This window comes from Sebastes umbrosus, chromosome 2 (assembly GCF_015220745.1).
Source record: "Sebastes umbrosus isolate fSebUmb1 chromosome 2, fSebUmb1.pri, whole genome shotgun sequence".
In the NCBI taxonomy this organism is placed as follows: domain Eukaryota; kingdom Metazoa; phylum Chordata; class Actinopteri; order Perciformes; family Sebastidae; genus Sebastes; species Sebastes umbrosus.
This window is the reverse complement of record NC_051270.1, coordinates 4321268-4347089: the sequence shown is the minus strand read 5'-3', so window position 1 is coordinate 4347089 and position 25822 is coordinate 4321268. Positions and strand designations below refer to the sequence as shown.

Here is a 25822-nt window from a genome sequence, read left to right as displayed (position 1 = left end):
ATTCACAGGGAGAAGCATTACCGGACGGGCAACCGGATGCTCCATGTGTAGACGCAACGGCGATGGTGTTTTTTACTCCGACACAACCTGCCACCACTGGCTTTAATAATGCTTACTTTAGTTATCAGTCATTGTTTAAAACTGTTTTTCGGGTTGCCAGGTTGAGGATAACGCCTTTCAACTGGTGTTTACACAACTCGTCTGTGTGGTTAAAATCAGAGGTGTAGAGTTGCAAAAGCCTTTTTTGTGTTTATATGACTTCTCCAAATAGTGGGCACAGTTGCAATGTGTTTGGTACACACAGTCTTGCAAAGTCTCGCAAAAACAGGAACAATGACTGAGGGATAAAAGCTTGAATTAAAAAAAAAGACAAACATTGCTTGAGACTACCTTAATGATTACATAAGTGTCATAAGTATCATCAAAATCTAGTGGTGGATGTAACTAAGTACATTTACTCAAGTACTGTGCTTAAGTATAATTTTGAGAGGCAGATTCAGATAAATAATACAAAATATAAATCAACTAATAAATGATGTATTATTAGTTGATTTGTATTTTGTATTAATAATCGGAATCAACTAATAATACATAATTTATTATTTGATTTATATTTTGTATTAATCAACTATTAAATTATGTATTATTTTAGATTAATCTATCCAGCAGTATATAGAGTAATTAAAATAAATTCCACCTTTACTAGTTGCACATTAAAGTGATGAACACACTAATCCAGGGATATCAAATATTCTGAAAAAAGCCATTCTGCATAATGAATAGCTATGTTTACTTTTGGTATACTCTTAGTATATTTTGAATACTTATGTACTTTTATGCATGACTTTTACTTGTAACAAAGTATTTTTACAATGTAGTATTGCTACTTTCACTTAAGTACAAGACCTGAGTACTTCTTCCACCACTGTCAAAAAACTATTGTGACATTATTTCCATCTTTAATCTGACTGACCCCTTAACATAAAGACTACATTTGACACATACTATGCCATTTAAATGGCTAATTAATATTACGTATTTAAATATATTAGCTGTTGTCTAATAAATCACAAAATGGCAATCACATGTTCAAATGTAAAACAATATATGTATAATTTGTTTACATAAACAAACAAATCATATATTACATATTGCAAAACAACTATGAACTACATTAAAACTCAGTGAAAGACAGAAAATGTGAAATTGTATATGTTTATAACAGGTGCCTTCTCATGCATATAGAATGTATTTTTAAAAATGTAATAATAAACACTTAAAATAACCACTTTAATATTGAAGTTACGAGCATGTTAATTGTTTTGGTTCTGGGTTGTCAACTGGTTTATGTTACCAGTTTCACACACTAAGTTTATGCAACACAGTCTGCTGCAACCACTTCTCATCACGAGACATTTCTAAATAGCGGTGATGTGTCTTTGTCTTGTGACATGTCTACTGATGTGACAACTAGTGAGGAAAGTTTCAATTTCACCAGTGTGTGATGCATGTTTTATTGATCGATATGAATAGTCAAAGGTTCTACAGCATCAGATTTATAAACAGGACAAATAATAGAAGTATAGGACAGATTTAACATAAATCAGAAGATGCCCTTCCAGTAGAGAAAACATGATGAAGTGCCCTCTAGGGTGCCCTTCCAGTGGAGAAAACATGATGAAGTGCCCTCTACGGTGCCCTTCCAGTAGAAAAAACATGATGAAGTGCCCTCTACAGTGCCCTTCCAGTGGGGAAAACATGATGAAGTGCCCTCTAGGGTGACCTTCCAGTGGGGAAAATATGATGAAGTGCCCTCTAGGGTGCCCTTCCAGTGGGGAAAACATGATGAAGTGCCCTCTAGGGTGCCCTTCCAGTGGAAAAAACATGATGAGGTGCCCTCTAGGGTGCCCTTCCAGTAGAGAAAACATGATGAAGTGCCCTCTACAGTGCCCTTCCAGTAGAGAAAATATGAGTACATACCCTCTAGGGTGCCCTTCCAGTGGAGAAAACATGATGAAGGGCCCTCTACAGTGCCCTTCCAGTGGAGAAAACATGATGAAGTGCCCTCTAGGATGCCCTTCCAGTAGAGAAAACATGATGAAGTGCCCACTAGGATGCCCTTCCAGTGGAGAAAACATGATGAAGTGCCCTCTACGGTGCCCTTCCAGTAGAAAAAACATGATGAGGTGCCCTCTAGGGTGCCCTTCCAGTAGAGAAAACATGATGGAGTGCCCTCTACAGTGCCCTTCCAGTAGAGAAAATATGAGTATGTACCCTCTAGGGTGCCCTTCCAGTGGAGAAAACATGATGAAGGGCCCTCTACAGTGCCCTTCCAGTGGAGAAAACATGATGAAGTGCCCTCTAGGGTGCCCTTCCAGTGGAGAAAACATGATGAAGTGCCCTCTACGGTGCCCTTCCAGTAGAAAAAACATGATGAAGTGCCCTCTACAGTGCCCTTCCAGTGGGGAAAACATGATGAAGTGCCCTCTAGGGTGACCTTCCAGTGGGGAAAATATGATGAAGTGCCCTCTAGGGTGCCCTTCCAGTGGGGAAAACATGATGAAGTGCCCTCTAGGGTGCCCTTCCAGTGGAAAAAACATGATGAGGTGCCCTCTAGGGTGCCCTTCCAGTAGAGAAAACATGATGAAGTGCCCACTAGGATGCCCTTCCAGTGGAGAAAACATGATGAAGTGCCCACTAGGGTGCCCTTCCAGTGGAGAAAACATGATGAAGTGCCCACTAGGGTGCCCTTCCAGTGGAGAAAACATGACGAAGTGCCCACTAGGGGGCCCTTCCAGTGGAGAAAACATGATGAAGTGCCCTCTAAGGTGCCCTTCCAGTGGAGAAAACATGATGAAGTGCCCACTAAGGTGCCCTTCCAGTGGAGAAAGCGTGATGCAGTGCCGTCTAGGGTGGTATTAAAACTGAGAAAACATCATGCAGTGCCATAAAGGCTGCCCTACATGCTAGAAAACCTTCTGCCTGTCGGTGCCCCATATGCATGCAGCTGGTGACCTTTATAATTTCCCTGCCCCTTCAACATTCTTTCAAACATCACTTCTGCAGTATATAAATGCATATTTAATTTACCTTTCTCACCTCTATGTAGGATATTCCTGAGACTAATATACCAGCCCATTCACAGGAAAAGGCGTATGAACGCCACGATAGTGCGCAAGGCATTTATTGTACAATAAGAACGCCTTTGTTGATTTTCGTGTGTCAATTGTACACCATGTAGTCTGCATTGACTGCAACGTAAGTATTAGGCCTATCCATTTAGAAAATATATAAATAATATATAGAGATAATGTATAAAGACAGGTAAGAATATATTACCATCTATATAAATATATCATCTAAATTATTTATATAGATGGTATATATTCTTACATGTCTTTTCCCCCCGATTACACTTAGGCCTACTTACTTTAACTTTCATCCTAACCCAATTCAGATGGGCAACTATTTTAGTGAGCAGCCTTGTCATGCGTGGCCCTGCTGGCACCACACTTTGATGCTTTGGGAAACAGTACACCTTCCAATCATCCCTGCAATATTTCCAGACTCTGCCACGGCGTGGAAACTCCTCATATCACTGGATGCTGACTACTCCATTTTTTTTTTTTACAAATGTCAGCTTCCCACCCATGTAGTGTAGGTATGGAGATCTTTCAAATACATGTGTCTGAACCATATGTGACTGATAAAACTAAACAGTAAACTACAAGATGTTTCTGAAAACATTTGAGGCGAGAAATATGCATTACAGTAACAAAAATGAATTCATATTTGATCAGCGCTGCCTAGTTTGACCATTTGATCGGAGTTTGCGAGTGATTGACAGCTGCCTCCGTTGAATGAACAGCCAATAGGAACGTTCTCTCTCTGAAATGACCTGTGATTGGCCAAAGTCTCCCGTCCCGGGCTAGATTTTTTTAAAGCCTGAAAACAGATCCACGAGGAGGTGCAGAAGTCTAGTTTTCTCTCAGAACACTTGAATTACAATATGCTGAAAATTACATTTTTGCCCAATGATGACCACAACTTTCTGCCTAAACCCTCGCTTTAAGAGGAGTGAGGAGTTAACAGTCAATCATGGTATAACGCAGTCAATAAAATATGTTTTCAAAAAATGTGAATTACTGCAACCACGAGAAGTCCTTGAGCAAGCGAGCACAAAAAATATTAGGCTGATGAGTCCAGTGGTAAGTGAGATTAGCCGTGGACAGACAGACGGACACAGAAGTGCAGACTTACGCATGCAAACACATGACCGAATACATAATCTCCTGGCAGAGATAATAATAGTAATACTGTGAAGTGATGCATTAAAAAGTAAAATCATTGAGGCCTCTTTCCTTTCCAAGCAGAAGTACTTCAATTGTCAAAATTTGTGTTGATTTTATTATGTACAAAACAAATGGCATGTTGCCCCTACATTAAGTACACAACATGGATGAATAAGAGAAAAATAAACAAGAAAATATATCAGTTATACATGCAACTTAAACACATTTCTGCTGCACCAGTAGCTATCCAGTCAAAATGGGAGGATTTGTTAGACAAATGTATCCCATGGAGGAAAGTATATGCATGTATTGACACAACTTCTTTTGATGTCTCCATTAGAATTTTACAACTAAAACTAATCTACAAATTTTTGCCTACTAAGAGAATGCTAAAAAAATGGGGCATCCAACAATGTGACTTATGTAGATTCTGTGAGGAGGAAGAGGAGTCAGACATTCATTTATTTTGGTATTGTAAGGAAGTTGCATTATTTTGGATTAACGTTGAAAAGTGGATCTCAGTCTACAAATCAAATTTTTATAGTTGTCCTTTATCTATAATGTTTGGTGATTTAAGGGATGATGAAAAAGGAAAAGACCTGAACAACATCATCATTATGATGGGGAAAGCATTTATATTTAAAGCTATAAAAAGACAGCAGTTAAACACTGAAAGTTTCAAAATGTTTTTGAAACATCAGTGGGTTCTTGAGAGGGATGTTAATAGAAATAAAGAACAGAATCTATTTTTTGAGCGTGGGTGGGATACTTTGAGTCAGGGTGAGGATTGGAGTTAAAGAAAATTAATAAATAAATAATGTCGATAAAAGGTCAACTAAAGGGATGTAAATATGTCCTTTTTTTGTCTGTAAAATAGAATAGATAATTGTGTAAGCGAATGTGTCTAAGTGGATATCTATATGTATGCGCGTGTGGATATAGACATATGTATATACTGTATGTGTATATATATCTATATATGAGGTTGGATGTATGTATATAAACATGAATATGTATGTATATGAATATGAACTTATCTCTTGACACTGCACTTTTACAACGGATAGTATTTTTTTTTTATTTACTATTTTTCTTTTTATTATTTTTCTTTTTTATGTTTCCTTTTTTTGTGTTTTATATATGTTGTTGTTGCTGTCTGTATGTCCCTTTTACAAGTATGTGTATGTATTCCTTTAACCTTAAATAAAAAAATAAAAAAAAATAAAAAATGTGTGTTGATTTGGATGACATTATGAGCTATTGCTTTTTAAGTTTATCTTATCCTGAACTTCTACAGTCTTTTCAGTCCTGCCAGACCCCATGGCTCCATCACTACGATTATATATTAAAACAAGGTTTCAACCCAAAGAACTATCTTTATAATTTGAGAGTAGATCTAAACATATCTGTCTGGCTGAATTTTGGGAAACTGTGTATGCACAAGACGTGTGGAATATTTCTATTTAGTGTAGTGCTGCAGCCATAAAAACGGCTTGGATTTGGGAAATAAAACCTTTACTAAAAATGTAATAAAATCATGGCTTTCTGCCCCTTCAGATTACGAAATTAAGTGTTTTTTTATGTTGGAGTCACAAACAAGATCATTCTTTGGTAAATTAATTGACACATTGACTGCTAAAATGTGTAATCTGCTCCTGTCTGGGGACAAACAACAGAAAACAAAACCCACATCTTATGCAAACCATAGATCATTTTAAGTAATAACTGCCACTTCCAGTTAAACTGAATAAAAAAAGTCTTTAGCAAGGAGGATGCCATATTAGGATGAAGGTTGTATGTATATAAGACGGAGCACACACTGTTTCATCGTCTTGGTCTGCCTCTGCTGTCCTATAACCAGCCATGATGCTCCTCCAGACTGCTGTGCTCAGCGTCCTCTTCTGCTCTGTCTACAGCTTCACTATACCAGTAAGCATCAGCAGACACATTAATATGGACAGACGGACACTTACTTTCTCTATAATTAGATCATTTTCTATGACACAATTTGAAATGAAATGTGATGCATTGTCATATATTACAGTCAAATTCAGTTTTTCTTCAATAATATATTATAATCAGCAGTATACTCACTGACTATTTAACTGTCAAGTCAAGTCAATTTGACTGACTGCTCAACATACAGTATAGGGGAACTTTTGGTAACACTTCATTTTACATGTCCGCAAATTTCATGGTAATTAGGTGATAATTAGCAAGTAACCTATATTAAATTTCTTTGGAATTATTGCCAAATTACCTCAATATTTACCTCAAAATTCATAAAAAATTACTTTATTATAAATATTATTTAATAATGATATGCTAAAACAGCATATAATGGTTAAAATAGGGCCCTTAGGCTTGAGAAGCGGCTGTGCGCTGCTCTTCATTGGAGGTGGAAAACCAAAACTAATAGAAGACACTTCTGATCAGGCACAAATCTCAGCATTGAGTGATTTATTGTCGACACAAATGTAACCTGGTAGCTAATATAATGATTCAGGGAGTTTTTTAAGAAATTTCAAACAAGTTATTTGCTAATTATTATTTATTTATCAGCAGACATGGAAATAAAGCATATCAATTAACTTTGTATTCTTTTCCTGGAAATGTATTAAATAAATTACCAGCTAATGGGAAATAGCTAAATATAATTACTAAATAACATTTATAATAAAGTAATTTTCGATACATTTTGAGGTAAATATTGGGGTAATTTGGCAGAAATTCCAAAGAATTTCAAATAGGTTACTTGCTAATTATCACCTAATTACCATGACATTTGCGGACCTGTAAAATGAAGTGTTTTCAAACTTTTTATTTAATTGAGGGGAAATTGACATGGAAACTGTTTCTAAAGAAAGACAATTTGGTAAATAGCAAAAAGCAAAATGGCTTTCATTGTATACTTTGTTGATTGCATTACATTCTAATCCAATGCAGGGATGCACACATTTTGTTCTCTCTGCCTTGAAAGTTGTATGTTAAAATCTTTGAAAAAGGAATAGCTTTCAAAGTTTCCACTATGCTATTTCTATTTTCCAACTTTTACTCTGGCTAATTACAGGCTGGTTTTGAAAAGAGCGAGGAGCATTATGGTAAGACATGGCTACTTTTCAGACAGTAACACTCTGTAAATATATAGTCGTACATCATATAACTGATGCATGAACAAATTGTTTCTATTCCACAGGCAACAACGTTGAGGAACGTGATTTGGGTAGAAGGCGAATATCAATGTTGGTATGTTCATCTCAAGTGCTTTAATTATCCCTTTGGTGAAATTATCATTCCAGCAGCAAATGCACAGTAGTAATAATCTAACCTTAAATATAGAACAAATGTATTGGTAACACTTCATTTTACAGGTCCGCAAATGTCATGGTAATTAGGTGATAATTAGTAAGTAACCTATTTGAAATTTCTTTGGATTTACTGCCAAATTACCCCAATACTTACCTCAAAATGTACCGAAAATTACTTTATTTTTTAAGTATTCATTAAAACATTAGCAATAATACATAATGCTGGTGTTGCAGTACTGGAAGTAGGTTATACAGCAGAGAGTTACTACTTTCGAAACAGAACCATCAGTGTGGACAGAGAGGTTGTCGGCCTGTCAGACCAAGATTTGACCCGCTGCCTTTAACACAGTAGCTAAATCAAGAAAATTAAATGCAGCACAACTAAAAATATGAAAACATTTCCTCGATCATCCTCATGTAATTTTGCAGGAAAGGGCTTTGATGAGCCTCTGGTGCTGTATGGAGACATAGCAGTGCCAACAGGTCTACAGAACGCTGATCCCTGCACAGCACGAGGGTGCCTGTGGCCCAAAGCTGCCGATGGCAACGTCTACGTACCCTACAAGATCTCCAACCAGTACAGTAAGTAGCCTACTGAAGGCAGCGCTTTTATTTTGGTTCTATAGGCTATTAGTGCTCATAAGTTACCAATATCACATGCACACTTTATATATGTATTTTAGTAGTAGCATTACTAGACTAGTAGTAGAAGCAGTAAATAGTAGTAGTCGTAGTTACAGTAGGCTTATAGTGGTAGTAGTAGAAGTAGAAGGCTAGAAATAAAGGTAATAGTAGCAATAGCAGTTGTAGATCTAGTGGTGGCAGTAGTAGCATTAGCAGCAGCATTTGCAGCAGCAGTAGTAACAGTAGTAGTAGTAGTAGTAGGCCCAGTAGTACTAGTAATATGTATAGTAGCAGTAGCAATAGTATAGCAATAGCAGCAGCAGCAGTAATAGTAGTAGCTGTAGGCCCAGTAGTAGTATGTATGTAGGCTATAGTAGCAGTAGCAATAGTATAGCAATAGCAGCAGCAGTAGTAGTAGTAGTAGTTGTAGGCCCAGTAGTAGTATGTATGTAGGCTATAGTAGCAGTAGTACTAGAATAGCATTAGCAGCAGCAGCAGTAGTAGTAGTTGTATAGGCTATAGTAGCAGCAGCAGTAGTAGTAGTAGATAGGCTAAAGTGGCAGTAGCAATAGTATAGCAATAGTGGCAGCAGTAGTAGTACTAGTATAGGCTATAGTAGCAGTAGCAATAGTAGTAGTAGTAGTAGGCCCAATAGTAGTATGTATGTAGGCTGTAGTAGCAGTAGCAATAGTATAGCAATAGCAGCAGCAGTAGTAGTACTAGTATAGGCTATAGTAGCAGTAGCAATAGTAGTAGTAGTAGTAGGCCCAGTAGTAGTATGTATGTAGGCTGTAGTAGCAGTAGCAATAGTATAGCAATAGCAGCAGCAGTAGTAGTACTAGTATAGGCTATAGTAGCAGTAGCAATAGTAGTAGTAGTAGTAGGCCCAGTAGTAGTATGTATGTAGGCTGTAGTAGCAGTAGCAATAGTATAGCAATAGCAGCAGCAGTAGTAGTACTAGTATAGGCTATAGTAGCAGTAGCAATAGTAGTAGTAGTAGTAGGCCCAGTAGTAGGGTGTATGTAGGCTATAGTAGCAGTAGCAATAGTATAGCAATAGCAGCAGCAGTAGTAGTACTAGTATAGGCTATAGTAGCAGTAGCAATAGTAGTAGTAGTAGTAGGCCCAGTAGTAGTATGTATGTAGGCTGTAGTAGCAGTAGCAATAGTGTGGCAATAGCAGCAGCAGTAGTGGTAGTAGTAGGCCCAATAGTAGTATGTATGTAGGCTGTAGTAGCAGTAGCAATGATATAGCAATAGCAGCAGCAGTAGTAGTAGTATAGGCTATAGTAGCAGTAGCAATAGTATAGCAATAGCAGCAGCAGTAGTAGTAGTAGTAGTAGGCCTAGCAATATTAGTGTGGCTTAATATATGCACTTTCTTACAAAGTTTTTAACGCTGTTTTAAACAAGAAAAAACAGCAATTTCTTTGTTTTAAGAGTATGTAGGCTATAGTAGTAGTAGTAATAGTATAGTAATTGCAGCAGCAATAGTAGCAGTTGTAGTATAGGCTCATAGTAGTAGCAGTATAGTAGTACTAGTAGCAGTAATAGGCCTACTAGTCACTTAATAGTAATAGTAGTAGTATAATAATATACTAGCAGAGTAATTGTGCTAAAAAAAAAACAACTTTAATATGATGTAGACTGATGTAGAAGATGACAGCAATAAAACCAATATCTCCAACCAGTACAGTAAGTAGCCTACTGAAGGCAGCGCTTTTATTTTGGTTCTATAGGCTATTAGTGCTCATAAGTTACCAATATCACATGCACACTTTATATATGTATTTTAGTAGTAGCATTACTAGACTAGTAGTAGAAGCAGTAAATAGTAGTAGTCGTAGTTACAGTAGGCTTATAGTGGTAGTAGTAGAAGTAGAAGGCTAGAAATAAAGGTAATAGTAGCAATAGCAGTTGTAGATCTAGTGGTGGCAGTAGTAGCATTAGCAGCAGCATTTGCAGCAGCAGTAGTAACAGTAGTAGTAGTAGTAGTAGGCCCAGTAGTACTAGTAATATGTATAGTAGCAGTAGCAATAGTATAGCAATAGCAGCAGCAGCAGTAATAGTAGTAGCTGTAGGCCCAGTAGTAGTATGTATGTAGGCTATAGTAGCAGTAGCAATAGTATAGCAATAGCAGCAGCAGTAGTAGTAGTAGTAGTTGTAGGCAACAAACTACTTAGTTAGGATTAGGAATAGATCGACTTGTGTTGGGGCTCACCATTCAAGAGGGTGGCAGAGGGTATTTGTGAAAATCACCCAGGACAAAATCAAAGGACACTCCTTTGTTCTTTCTCTTTCTTCTTTCCCGTTGGCCCTGCTGAAGAAGGCAGGTGAGCTGCTGCTCTCCCCACCTTAGCTCTCTGGTCTATGGCTTGTTAGAAAACAGACATAGAAACACAAGGAACATTCTTCTAAGGCAGAAGATGCGAGAGCCTGCCTTTTGACCAGCTAACTTCAAGCAACAAGAGCTAGGAAGTTAGCACTAAGCTACCAAGCTGTAGAAACAGGACTGGACCAGTTTCTCTCCAATCTGCACGACTGGATTTGAGCACAGCAAGGACAACATCTTTGAGCCTGGATCCACTTTCTCCAATTCCTCCAACTTGGAATTGCAACCTTTTGTTCCATGGATTGGTAACGTACTGGCCTTATCTTAGCATGAGCAATTACACACGGCTGAGCAAGACTGTTCAACTTTGATTTCTGTAAATGTACCTGTATTGATATATTTAATGTTATTCATTGAGTTTTACTGTTGTGATATTGTTGTAGTTAAGATATTTGGGTAGCTGGCTTCACCACATCTGATGTGTTTAGCTTATGCTTCACATAGACAAGGTCTTGCATGCAAACTAACAATCTTTTCTAACCCACTGCATTATTTGACACACATTAAGATCACATACATAAACTGTGAATTAGTTTTAAACATAAACATACACATCCAGATAATCTCAACCCCCACATCACACCCCCCTTCGTCCTTCCTGAGCACATGTGCTCCGAAGAACTAGTTTTACAGTGCTCGCCATATTGTCTGTAGGCACATGCAGACATCTTTAGACAAGTAGCCATCTTGTCTTTGTTTCTCTCTCATCCCCCTCTCTCTCTCTCTCTAACACACACACACACACACAAACACACACACACACACACACACACACACACACACACACACACACACACACACTCACACACTCACACACTGTGTTTGGCTTGTTTAGTTTAGTTATATTAATATTGTGTATCACACCTTTATTATCTTGCAAATAAATGTTTGAGGATTATACATGCTGGTCTGTTTAATATTGTACAAGAGTGAATAATGCCAACCGCAGCTGTGTCAAGAACTCCAGTATTCTACAACCTTTAGTATCTATTGTTATAGTGATTTTTGGTTATAGTTATTAATTCAATTATTAATCAAAGTTCCAAATTGATAGTTTAGTATATTTAATGAGACTTATCTATGAGACTACATTAATGTGCTATCATTTTCTCTTTGTTTCAAAGAGTTGTGCCCCGAGGATTATTTAATATAAATTAAATCATATTATTCAATATAATTAATACATATTTTGATAATTATTATTTATTTTTGATAGCCATTTTACTGTCTTCTGAGCTTATGTACCATGGTGGTTGGTGCCCTGTTATTATTAACATATATTGATAATTTATTAATATTAATTTTATTAATATTGATAATTATCTTTAAGATTTTCTAATAACTAAACCAACTCCTATCTGCGTCCCCAACACTTGGTTAGGTTTAGGCAACAAAACTACTTAGTTAGGTTTAGGAAAAGATTGACTTGGTTAGGCTTAAGCAACAAACTACTTAATTAGGTTTAGGAAAAGATTGACTTGGTTAGGCTTAAGCAACAAACTACTTAGTTAGTGTTGGGACCCACCATTACCAAATGGTGGCAAAGACAATGAACTATGCTTCTCAGGATCCTTGAGTCATGCAGCCATTGAGTATCTCCACCCATGGACTCAGCTCAGTAACCATCGGCTGATGACTCATTCACACATAGGTGTGAAATTCACCCAGGACAAAACCAAAGGACAATCCTTTATTCTTTCTCTTTCTGCTCTTTCTTCAACCTTCTCCTCACCTCTCCTGATCTGTGGAGGTGAGCTGCTGCTCTGATCTATGGCCTGTTAGGAAACAGCCATAGGAACACAAGGATCTTCTAATCAGAAGACGCGAGAGCCTGCCTTTTTACCTACTAACTTCAAGCAACAACCGCAAGGAAGTTAGCACCAAGCTATCAAGCTGCTGGGAAGAAAGTATTGGAGTGACCAGCTTCCTCCAATCTACAACTAGATTTGAGCACAGCAAAGACAACATCTTTGACTTGGAACCACAACCATGGATTGGTAGCGTACTGGGCTTACCTTAGCAGTAGCAATTGCACATGGCTGAGCAAGACTGTTCAACTTTGATTTCTAGAATGTACTTGTATTGATTTGGTTTAATGTTATTCATTGAGTTTGACTGTTGTGATATTATTTGGCTTCGCCACATCTGATGTGTTTAGTTTATGCTTCACATAGACAAGGTCTTGCATGCAAACTAACCATCTTTTCTAACCCACTGCATTATCTGACAGACATTAAGATCACATACAGAAACTGTGAATAGATTGACTTGATTAGGATTAGGCAACAAACTACTTAGTTAGGTTTAGGAATAGATTGACTTGGTTAGGCTTAGGCAACAAACTACTTAGTTAGGTTTTGATAAAGATAGCGGTTTGGGTTAAAATAACACCGGAAGTGGCGTAACTTAAGTACGGAAGTTATGTGACAAATCAAATTTGACTTGTGGTTTCACATAGGACAGGAACACCGGTCTCCTGGGTGAATGTTCTGTGTTTTATTACCCACCCATCCACCTCCTCCCTACGTGGCATTCGCTGCTCTCTATACTTCCCGGTTCACAATTACGTGGATTACATACGAATTGATTTTGTGCTGACCATCACGAAAAAATTTGAATTTTTGTCTATGTACACGAATCAATACATTACATTTTGTGACTATTTCACGAACTGCTGTGCGACTGGGCTATATTATAATAGACTGCCTTTGATTGTAGAGCGCTCCTTTAATTTTATCCAACCACCATGAGCTGGACAAAATCACAGAGAGAGCAATTCATTACACTGCACAGGTCCTCCTTTTATTTTGTAGGCTACACCTTTGTAAACAAAGTATATGGTTCCATTTATAATTTACAAAAACAACTTAGGCCAACTTAATGTAACTGAACACTCATCACACTTGTTTTGTACAGTAAATGCACTAAGTGTCCTTTTTCCCAACCATAGTGGTATTGAGATGTTTCTGTCTGCGTATCTGTCTGAAACATATGTGACTGTTGATCAATGAAACATGCATCACACACTGGTGATACTGAAACTTTCCTCACTAGTTGTCACATCAGTAGAAATGTCACAAGACAAAGCCACATCACCACTATTTAGAAATGTCTCGGTCTCATTGTGATGAGAAGTAGTTGCAGCAGACTGTATTACATAAACTTAGTGTGTGAAACTGATTACATAAACCAGTTGACAGTCCACAACCGAAACAATTAACAGTCATAACTTCCATATTAAAGTGATTATTTTAAGTGTTTATTGTTATTTTTGTTAAAATACATTCTATATGCATAAGAAGGCACCTGTTATAAAAATATACAATTTTATTTTCTGTCTTTCACTGAGTTTTAATGTAGTTCATAGTTGCTTTGCAACGTGTATGCAGTGCCGTCTAGGGTGGTATTAAAACTGAGAAAACATGATGCAGTGCCATAAAGGCTGCCCTACATGCTAGAAAACTTTCTGTGTGCTGGTGCCCCACTGTATGCAGCTGGTGACCACTACAATTTCCCTGCCCCTGCCCCTCAAACATTCTTTCAAACATCCAATTCACCCACTTTCTGCAGTATATAAATGCATATTTAATATAACTTTTTCACTTCTATGTAGGATATTCCTGAGACTAATATACCAGCCCGTTCGTAGGAAAAGGCGTATGAATGCCACAATAATGCGCAAGGCATTTATTGTACAATAAGAACGCCTTTGTTTATTTCCGCGTGTCAATTGTACACCATGTAGTCTGTATTAACTGCAATGTAAATGCATTTGCGTAAATATGCTACGGTAAGAGATAGTTACGTAGAATAGATTTTTTAAAGCCTGAAAACAGATCCACGAGGAGTTGCAGAACTCTAGTTTTCTCTCAGAACACTTGAATTAAAATATGCTGAAAATGAAATTTTCTGCCTATACCCTCGCTTTAAGAGGACTGAGGAGTTAAAAGTCAATCATGGTATAAAGCAGTCAATAAAATATGTTTTCAAAAAGTGTGAATTACTGCAACCACGAGAAGTCCTTGATCAAGCTAGCACAAAAAATATTAGGCTGATGAGTCCAGCAGTAACCGAGATAAGCCGTGGACAGACAGAGAGATGCAGACTCACGCATGAACACACATGACAGAATACATAATCTCCTGGCGGAGATAATAACAGTAATACTGTGAAGTGATGCATTAAAACGTAAAATCATTGGGGCCTCTTTCCTTTCCAAGCAGAAGTACTTCAATTGTCAAAATGTGTTGATTTGGAAGACATTATGAGCTGTTGTTTTTTAAGTTTATCTTATCCTGAACTTCTACAGTCTTTTCAGTCCTGCCGGAGCCCATGACTCCATCACTACTATTATATCTTTCAACAAGGTTTCAACCCAAAGAACTTTCTTTATAATTTGAGAGGAGATCTAAACATATCTGTCTGGCTGATTTCTTTGGAAACTGTGTATTAAATGATGCACAACTGCACGTGTGGAATATTTCTATTTAGTGTACTGCTGCAGCCATAAAAACGGCTAAGATCTGGGAAATAAAACCTTTACTAAAAAATTTATAAAACATGGCTTTCTGCCCCTTGAGATTGCTAAATTAAGTGTTTTTTTATGTTGGAGTCACAAACAAGATCATTTTCTGATAAATGAATTGACACATTAACTGCTAAAATGTGTAATTTGCTCCTGCTGGGGACATACAGCAAACCCACATCTTGTGCAAACCAAAGTCCGTTTTAAGTAATAACTGCCACTTCCAGTTAAACTGAATAAAACAAGTCTTGGGTGAGCTGTATGCCATATTAGGATGAAGGTAAGTTGGCTTTCCCACCTATATAAGATGGAGCACACACTGTTCCCCCAGGCATAGTCTTGGTCTGCCCCTGCTGTCCTATAACCAGCCATGATGCTCCTCCAAACTGCTGTGCTCAGCGTCCTCTTCTGCTCTGTCTACAGCTTCACTATACCGGTAAGCATCAGCAGACATATTAATATGGACAGACGGACACTTACTTTCTCTATAATTAGATCATTTTCTATGACACAATTTGAAATGAAATGTGATGCATTGTCATATATTACAGTCAAATTCAGTTTTTCTTCAATAATATATTATAATCAGCAGTATATTCACTGACTATTTAACTGTCAAGTCAAGTCAATTTGACTGACTGCTCAACATACAGTATAGGGGAACTTTTGGTAACACTTCATTTTACATGTCTGCAAATTTCATGGTAATTAGGTGATAATTAGCAAGTAGCCTATTTTAAATTTCTTTGGAATTACTGCCAAATTACCCAAATATTAACCTCAAAATTCATAAAAAATTACTTTATTATAAATATTATTTAATAATGATATGCTAAAACAGCATATAATGGTTAAAATAGGGCCCTTAGGCTTGAGAAGCGGCTGTGCGCTGCTCTTCATTGGAGGTGGAAAACCAAAACTAATAGAAGACACTTCTGATCAGGCACAAATCTCACCATTGTGTGACTTATTGTCGACACAAATGTAACCTGTTTAGCTGATATAATGATTCAGGGAGTTTTTTAAGAAATTTCAAACAAGTTATTTGCTAATTATCATCTATTTATCAGCAGACATGGAAATAAAGCTTATAAATTAATTTTGTAGCCTTTTCCTGGAAATGTATTAAATAAATTACCAGCTAATGGGAAATAGCGAAATATAATTACTAAATAACATTTATAATAAAGTAATTTTCGATACATTTTGAGGTAAATATTGGGGTAATTTGGCAGAAATTCCAAAGAATTTCAAATTACTTGTTTTTTTTCAGGTTACTTGCTAATTATCACCTAATTACCATGACATTTGCGGACCTGTAAAATTAAGTGTTTTCAAACTTTTTTATTTAATTGTGGGGAAACTGACATGAAAACTGTTTCTAAAGAAAGATAATTTGGTAAATAGCAAAAAGCAAAATGGCTTTCATTGTATACTTTGTTGATTGCATTACATTCTAATCCAATGCAGGAATGCACATATTTTGCTTTCTCTACCTTGAAAGTTGTATGTTAAAATCTTTGAAAAAGGAATAGCTTTCAAAGTTTCCACTATGCTATTTCTATTTTCCAACTTTTACTCTGGCTAATTACAGGCTGGTTTTGAAAAGAGCGAGGAGCATTCTGGTAAGACATGGCTACTTTTCAGACAGTAACACTCTGTAAATATATATCGTACATCATATAACTGATACATGAACAAATTGTTTCTATTCCACAGGCAACAACGTTGAGGAACGTGAATTCGGTATCTCCGCGCAGTTAGAGAAGGTCAATACTCATGTTGGTATGTTCATCTCAAGTGCTTTAATTATCCCTTTGGTAAAAATTATCATTCCAGCAGCAAATGTACCGTAGTAATAATCTAACCTTAAATATAGAACAAAAGTATTGGTAACACTTTTTCATGGTAATTATGTGTTAATTAGTAAGTAACCTATTTGAAATTTCTTTGGATTTACTGCCAAATTACCCCAATACTTACCTCAAAATGTACCGAAAATTACTTTATTTTTTAAGTATTCATTGAAACATTAGCAATAATACATAATGCTGGTGTTGCAGTACTGAAAGTAGGCTATACAGCAGAGAGATACTGCTTTCTAAACAGAACCATCAGTGTGAACGGAGAGGTTGTCGGCCTGTCAGACACAGATTTGACCCGCTGCCTTTAACACAGTAGATAATCATGAAAATGAAATGCAGCACAACTAAAAAGATGAAAACATTTCCTCGATCATCCTCATGTAATTTTGCAGGAAAGGGCTTTGATGAGCCTCTGGTGCTGTATGGAGACATAGCAGTGCCAACAGGTCTACAGAACGCTGATCCCTGCACAGCACGAGGGTGCCTGTGGCCCAAAGCCAACGATGGCAACGTCTACGTACCCTACAAGATCTCCAACCAGTACAGTAAGTAGCCTACTGAAGGCAGCGATTTTATTTTTGTTCTATAGGCTATTAGTGCTCATAAGTTACCAATATCACATGCACACTTTATATATGTATTTTAGTAGTAGCATTACTAGACTAGTAGTAGAAGCAGTAAATAGTAGTAGTCGTAGTAACAGTAGACCTATAGAGGTAGTAGTAGAAGTAGAAGGCTAGAAATAAAGGTAATAGTAGCAATAGCAGTTGTAGATCTAGTGGTGGTAGTAGTAGCATTAGCAGCAGCAGTAGTAACAGTAGTAGTAGTAGTAGTATGTAGGCTATAGTAGCAGTAGCAATAGTATAGCAATAGCAGCAGCAGCAGCAGCAGTAGTAGTAGTATGGGCTATAGTAGCAGTAGCAATAGTATAGCAATAGCAGCAGCAGCAGCAGCAGTAGTAGTAGTAGTATAGGCTATAGTAGCAGTAGCAATAGTATAGCAATAGCAGTAGCAGTAGTAGTAGTAGTAGTAGGCCTAGTAGTAGTAGTGTGGCTTAATATATGCACTTTCTTACAAAGTTTTTAACGCTGTTTTAAACAAGTAAAAAAAGCAATTTCTTTGTTTTAAGAGTATGTAGGCTATAGTAGTAGTAGTAATAGTATAGTAATTGCAGCAGCAACAGTAGCAGTTGTACTATAAGCTCATAGTAGTAGCAGTATAGTAGTACTAGTAGCAGTAATAGGCCTACTAGTCAATTAATAGTAATAGTAGTAGTATAATAGTATACTAGTAGAGTAATTGTGAACTGATGTAGAAGATGACAGCAATAAAACAAACTAAACTGATAATAAATGTTTTTTTGTTTTTTTACTGTCGAGGCCGCCGTGAGAAAGCGACCATCATCGAAGGTCTGAATTCATTTGCTCAGTCCACCTGCATCCGTTTTACCGAACGCACCAATCGGCAGGAGGACTTTCTGGACATCCAGTCGCACTCAGGGTATGGACCACACAATACATACCACATAATGGCAAGCCGTTTCAACATTTAATCAAACCACACACATTTTAGATATCCATGATAATATTTCTCCCAGCCAACATTGTATTCTCACTAGTCAGAATGGTAATTAAAGATATCTGCATTAACATTCTTAATAGTAGAAATTGTAGACATATGTCAAGATATCTACAACTTTGATTGTACTAGTCAAAACAAAATTTAAGACATCTTTAAATTCTTACAAAGTATAAGTAGCTGTTTTAACATATAATAGCTAGACTGGATATATATTTACGTTATCTGTAATCTAGTTCATCCCAGTCAAAAAGAAAATTTCAGATATCAACACTGACATTCTTCCTATTCACAATTGTCATTTCAGATATCCACTACATCGTTCTTCCTAGGAAAATGATGTCACTTTTTCCATTGATGTGTATCTGCAATAGAATTCTTACCAAGAAAAGCTTCCACTTCAGAGATCTAAAATCCAGTTGTTACTAGTCAAAACTGAAGTAAGCCATTTTGGCGTATTATTATCTTTTTGGCTATACAGACCAAGCCCCAAGGAAGAGCACCGGTCGTTGATCCCAATTTTCGTAGTGGCCAAACGACGGTATTACAACTTCCATGTCTGTCATGTGATGCCATTGGGCCCAAAAAGACTTTTTCCCATAGACTTACATTGGGAAAGAGACTGTAACTGACTGTAACTCAGCGGATAATTTATTTTGAGGTGAATCAACTTCCCAGTACGAACACTTGAATAGTCCTTATTTAAATCATTAGGTCCTAAAAGTTGTAAAATGCACTAATAGCCGAATCCAGAGTTATTTCCCTTCCTCCGTTCATGTGAATGAGACCCAGACCGAGGCTGGAGCGAGGGCTGGGAGGCGGAGTAAGCAAGCCGTAATTTTTTCTCGGAAGAATGACGTGGACAGTGGGCAACCTCCAGGTCTGAAAACTGAAGCCAATGCTGAAGTGACTTAAACCTGCATTCTTTCTAACAGCTAGCGCGGGGCGACTACTCTGGTTGCAAAAAGAACTCTGATTGTATAGAAGTCTATGAGAAAATGAGCCTATTTCTCTCTTGATTTATTACCTCAGTAAACATTGTAAACATGAGTTTATGGTCTCAATCGCTAGTTTCAAGTCTTCTTCAATACAGCATGATGTTCATTTAGTAAATTATGGTCCCATTTAGAGTCAAATAGACCATAAAGCAGGGGATGCTTTAGGGCGTGGCTACCTTGTGGTTGGCAGGTCGCTACCACGGCGTTGTCTCGTCTTGGAGTTGTCCATGTTTAGAACTTTAACCCTTTCACAGTTCTTTTTCAGTTCATGAAAAGTTAATTGTAACATTTTGGTCGCGTAAAAATGACTTATTCAGCGTTGGTTTGAACTTAGCTCCACCCTCTCGTGTCACTTCTGGTTCCAAAAAAACAAGATGGTGACGGCCAAAGACCAAGATGGCAAAAGGCCAAAATGCCAAACTCGAGGCTTCAAAATGGCAGTCCACAAACCAATGGTACCATCACAGTGACTACATTCTTATATACAGTCTATGGTTATCGATATCTGAAATGACAATTGTGGATAGGAAGAATGTCATAGTGGATATCCGGAATGTTCATTTTGACTAGGAAGGAGTGATATCCGCAATACACTTAAAGACTTAAAGGCCCTATTGACACCAAGGGTCTTACACCGACGCTTGAAGGTTTTTCATCAAAAGCGAGTTTCTCTGGTCAAGGGTGAACAATGTGAGATATTCTCATGGGGCTTCTTAAGCTGTTTTACTGTCTGGTAGTTTTATTTACTGTTCTCTTTCAGGTGTTACTCATATGTTGGGCGTATTGGTCGAGACCAGATAGTGTCTTTGAGTCGCCATGGCTGTGTTTATAAAGACATCATCCAACATGAGCTGCTGCACGCCCTGGGCTTCAACCATGAACAGACCAGGTCCGACAGGGACAACAATGTTCGCATCCAGCTGCAGAACGTCATTGACGGTGGGTTGTGTTATAGACTTTCATTATGACAAATATAGATGGGATTTGGTAATGCTTTCGCAAAAGATATAAACAACCAAAATGGGGTGTTACAATTAATACCACTGACCTTGATAACTTTTAAGCTCTAAAGTGAAAAATATTAAGTACAAATAAATGTCATATCATTTTAGCAGGTATGTAGTAGCTTGGGATATGATTCATATATATACCTCTGAAAAGAGCAACCATATGTACAGAAATAGTGTAGTTTCCAGCAGATATAACTATTCACTTACTGCACTTTTCAGCCATTTTCAGTGGCAAAATTTGATTGAGCTGTGTGATCACCTGCAGGACTGGAGTACAACTTCGACAAGGTCGAGACAAACAACCTTGGCACTCCCTATGACTACAACTCTGTCATGCAGTATGAAAGGTAGCATCTCCGTTCACTCAATGAACTTGATAATATTCAACTACAAAAATATCATTATGCAATTATGAAATCATGTAATGTACACAACTATGCATTTTTAAAGGAAGGGTTCATATTTGTTCAAGTCTGTCTTCGAACAGTACTCACATGCCCATATGTATGTTGAACAGGTTATTTTTTCTTTCCCTGCCGGCCATGAAGACATCCTGGAATAATTAGGGATGTTAATAATTAACCGTTAACAATAAGCATTTTGACCGATCAGTTAAACGGTTCTCCTAATGCAATTCCAATGAAAGAGACAAAATCTACATCGTCATTCTGTGCAAAAATATATTCTAAAGCTAAGCTGAAGCTAATAGGAGGTTTGAGCAGTCAGAGTTAGACAAATGGGGTGGGTATCTTCCAACGTTACACTCTTTTTACTAAAAAATTCCCTCTTTTTGCTACTATCCCTCCACAGCAGCTAAAGGCTGGCTCACATTAAAAGATTTTTCAAATCTTAACAGATTTTGAAAATGTGAGAGACCCCACACATAACGCCACGTTATGTTAAATTTAACAGTTTTGATCCTATAGTGTGTGGAGAGCAACGATTTAACCAAAACAGCAACCACACACTAAGAGATTCATTCATGAACAAGAGTCCAGACTAAAAAAAACGTAAATCTCGCAAAATCTCATGTGATCAAATGTGACTTTAGTGTAAACAAACATTGCGGACGACGGGCAGGTAGAATTAGCAATGTTAGTTTTTGCACTGCTTTGTACTGAATAGAAAAAAGAAAAATAATGGATGAAGTCATGGAGACACGTTAAATAAACACCATACTCCATTTCTGAGGTCCATCTTACTACTACTTTATGCTTCACATTTTGCATGAGCTCATGCATGAGCTCATGCATGTGCGGAGTCGAGAGGAGGGAATCGGGCCCAATATTGGCTTGATTCTTGCGTAGTATGTACCCGGCATAAGCAAGGAAACACTCTCCATGAAAAAATAAAGAGGGATTTTGTACTAAAAGGACTATAACTTTGGAAGATACTTTCAGACTGTTGAAGTCTCATATTAGCTTTAGATGAACTTCAGAATGTATTTTTACAAAGAGCAAGCATTGTGGACTGTCCCCCATCGTTCACAATCTTTTTACGGCTAGTATGAACAGCAGGAACGATTACAGAGTCCGATAACTTTACAATTTTATTTCAGTGTACATATGGCCACGTGAATATTGTTTTAAGACAGACTTGAAATAATGTGAACTCGTCCTTTAAATTTTTTTTTGCCAAATGGTGGACACAAACACAACTCCGAATGAATGATAATGTTTCTTCTGTGTCTGCTGGATATGTGAATAGACGATGGTGTAGAGTTAAGTGATAAATGTACAGTTTAAACCTGTCATCACTGCTGTGTATTTGCACCATAGGTATGCCTTCTCCAAGAACTTTGAGCCAACCATCGTGCCCATCCCTGACCCCAATGTAGCCATTGGTGAGGCCACCGAAATGAGTGCTAATGACATCCTTCGGGTGAACCGCCTTTACTGCAGTAAGTACCTTTTTAAACATGTAGCCTATTATCTCCCCAACTAAACTTCCTACTTGTTTCTTATATCTATTTCTTCTGAGCTAACTACATTCTCATCTGTCTTCCTACATGGCTACCCATCTATAGTACTCTCTCATACTATCTTTCTACTGATTAAATGGACAGACTAGGTCAGATTGAACACAGACCTACAGTATGTATTTCCATGTGCATTGAAGCAGCACCATAAAGAAATGTGCTGTTAAATTAATTTAATTAATTTTGCTGTCTTTTTTAATTCATGTCAGATGGGAATTCTTCCACACTTGACCCGGAACCGGTGCAAAGAAAACATTTCCACTAGAAATGAAAGTAAGTTGTGGGTTTGCATGTTTTATTCGAACTTGCTATGTACACGCTAACATCAGTGGGATGTAATGTTTAGTTTAACCTAGCTATACATTCTGTCTTCAGATGGAAGTTTCCCTCTCTTTACATTTTACTAGCTTTTATTTAGTAATTTTTATCATAAATTTTGTAGTTTTTCTGTCATTTTGCCATCCTAAGATAGTGACTATGGAGGAGGGAACCTGCTGAAATAAAAAATAAATGAATGACTCGATAAATATGTAAATGTCATTAAATATAAAACATAATGATAATAAAATAATAATAATAAATAAATGTAGCCATTAATTAATTAAGTCATTAAATGTGACATAAATTTATATTTCTGTTTTAATTTGCTTCTTTCTTTATTTATCTTTGTATTAATTCCCTTATTTATTTACTCCTTTGTTCACGTTGAGTGACAGCCCCCCTCATTTGCATAATGAGGCAGAAATGAGGGTGAAATGCAATGGGAAAATCGTGCAGAAATAAAATAAATGCATAAATGCATGAATAAATTCCTACACTTAAAAATAAATAAAAAATAAAAAAGGACAAATAACTAAACAAAAATTAACAAATAAATAAATAAAAAAAGAATATAAAATAAATAAATACATTGAAAATAATAAATAATAACAAAAATGCATACGTAAATAAATAAAAGGGAAAGTTAAACAGATGAATAAATAAATAAGGGAATTAATACAAAGATTAATAAATTAGGAAGCAAATTAAACAAAAAATATCAATTTATGTCACATTTTTTTAATTCATTAATTAATGGCTACATTTATTTTTAATATTATTTTGTTATATTTAATGACATATTTATTTATTGTGTGATTTATTTATTTATTCATTTATTTTTTTATTTTGGCAGGTTCCATCCTCCATAAGTGAGAGATACAGACAGGAAACATGAATGTACATTTATGTGCATCCCTGTTTCCTGTTAGACAGACATCAACCTATGATATACAGGTGGTGGAAGGTGTAAAAATTAATAAAAACAATTATACAAACAAAAGTAACATAGGAAGCGAGAGAGGGGCTCGACATTGAACCAGGGATGTTATGGTTATGTGATAGTCATCTTAACCACTAGACCATCAGGAAGGATTCAGGTGTCTTGTGTTATGTACATGCCCATGTGCACGTGTTTGTGTGCACGTGTACGCATATTCATTCAATATTTTTAACAAATTCCCTTTTTTTTCCAACAGGAAATCAAAAGGAAATGAGGCAAACTGATGCAACGTTTTTTCTACAAGGAAAACCAGAAATACATCTTGTGCTTAAATGAATGCGCTTTAATTCAGTATTTGATGAAATTAGCTTGTGTGCTGCCCTAATGAGGAATGCAAAGTGTCCAATGACACCATCACAAATGTGCACTTACAATAAAAACTGCTTGTACGCTTGAATGAATACTAAAAAAGAATAAAAAAAAATGTTGCATATCTCATAACCTCAGCGTGTGTGTTTGTTTGATATTTAGACCTGAAAAGACAAAAGTGTTGCACCAGCATTCACCATAACAAAAGTTTTTGCTTAGGGAACCAGGGCGATGCTAACTTCCTGGTTGGCCTACAAAAATAGGTCATCCCTGAAGCACACTATGGCCCCCCTACTTCCGGCGACCTTGCTCGGGCCACACCCATTTTCAAACTCAGCCTTCATTTTGATCTCAACTACACACCTGTAAAGTTTTGTGACAATTTGCACAGTTGTGCATGGTGACGAAATCTGTCCACAGATAGAAAGACAGACATAAAAACACCTGGCAAAATACTCTATACTCAAAAAACTCTCATGTGGTAGTTCAGTAGTTGTCTCCAGGACCACATTCTGCCATGATGAAAACAATACCGGCATCGCTGTCGCGGCTGGTAAATATACGATCCCATACAATACCTTTAATAATTACTACATATGTGAAAAGAGGAGTTCATTCCACCACATGGCAAATTGTAGTCATTTTATTGATTTGTGTACATAGACACAAATTTCACTTTTCTTCGTGACGCTCAGCAGGACTTTGAACAACGTATTTTTTGTGCATTTTCTTACGAATTTCCAGCAACACGTAACGCACATGTCAATTTCTGTTACAGTCTTTTCAAAATAAAACTACTTAGTTAGGTTTAGGAATAGATTGACTTGGTTAGGTTTAGGCAACAAACTACTTAGTTAAGTTTAGGAAAAGATTGACTTGGTTAGGTTTAGGCAACAAACTACTTAGTTAGGTTTAGGAATAGAACGACTTGGTTAGGTTTAGGCAACAAACTACTTAGTTAAGTTTAGGAATAAATTGACTTGGTTAGGTTTAAGCAACAAACTACTTAGTTAGGTTTAGGAATAGAACGACTTGGTTGGTTTAGGCAACAAATAACTTAGTTATGTTTAGGAATAGATTGACTTGGTTAGGCTTAGGTAACAAACTACTTAGTGAGGTTTAGGAATAGATTGACTTGGTTAGGTTTAAGCAACAAACTACTTAGTTAGGTTTAGGAATAGATTGACTTGGTTAGGTTTAGGCAACAAAACTACTTGGGTTTAGGAAACGATCGACTTGGTTAGGTTTAGGCAACAAACTACTTAGTTAGGTTTAGGAAAAGATCGCGGTTTGGGTTAAAATAACACCAGAAGTGGCGTAACGTATGTAAGTTATGTGACAAATCTAATTTGACTTGTGGTTTCACATAGGACAGGAACACCGGTCTCCTCGGTGAATGTTCTGTGTTTTATGACCCACCCAACCACCTCCTCCCTACGTGGCATTCGCTGGTCTCTATACTTCCCGGTTCACAATTACGTGGATTAAATACAAATTGATTTCGTGCTGACCTTCTAGAAAAGATATTTGAAATTTGCGTCTATGTACACGATTCAATACATTCAATTTTGTGACTATTTCGCGAACTGCTGTGCGACTGGGCTATTTTATAATAGACTACCTTT

General features: G+C 36.9%; 1 protein-coding gene across 2 annotated transcripts; it reads left to right on the top strand.

The window, feature by feature from the left end:
- The first annotated feature begins 6140 nt into the window (after positions 1-6140).
- LOC119482340 (high choriolytic enzyme 1-like) lies at positions 6141-24326 on the top strand. 2 transcript variants are annotated; one of them, XM_037759775.1, is made up of 10 exons: positions 6141-6221; positions 16733-16763; positions 16858-16923; positions 17396-17548; positions 18383-18503; positions 20340-20518; positions 20855-20936; positions 22368-22489; positions 22777-22840; positions 24085-24326. In XM_037759775.1, exons 1-9 carry the CDS (start codon positions 6156-6158, stop codon positions 22830-22832), a joined length of 876 nt encoding a protein of 291 aa, XP_037615703.1. In that variant the 5' UTR covers positions 6141-6155; the 3' UTR covers positions 22833-22840; positions 24085-24326. The 2 variants fall into 2 exon arrangements, with proteins under 2 accessions (XP_037615703.1, XP_037615700.1); XM_037759772.1 differs by lacking the exon at positions 6141-6221 and adding an exon at positions 15415-15574.
- Positions 24327-25822: the final 1496 nt, after the last annotated feature.

Excerpts from the sequence above, each read along its gene's own strand:
- LOC119482340 (XM_037759775.1), top strand. The coding sequence starts at position 6,156 with ATGATGCTCCTCCAGACTGCTGTGCTCAGCGTCCTCTTCTGCTCTGTC. Across the intron at positions 16,764-16,857 it reads AAAGAGCGAGGAGCATTCTG|GCAACAACGTTGAGGAACGT; the intron begins GTAAGACATGGC and ends TCTATTCCACAG. Across the intron at positions 20,937-22,367 it reads TCTGTCATGCAGTATGAAAG|GTATGCCTTCTCCAAGAACT; the intron begins GTAGCATCTCCG and ends TTTGCACCATAG.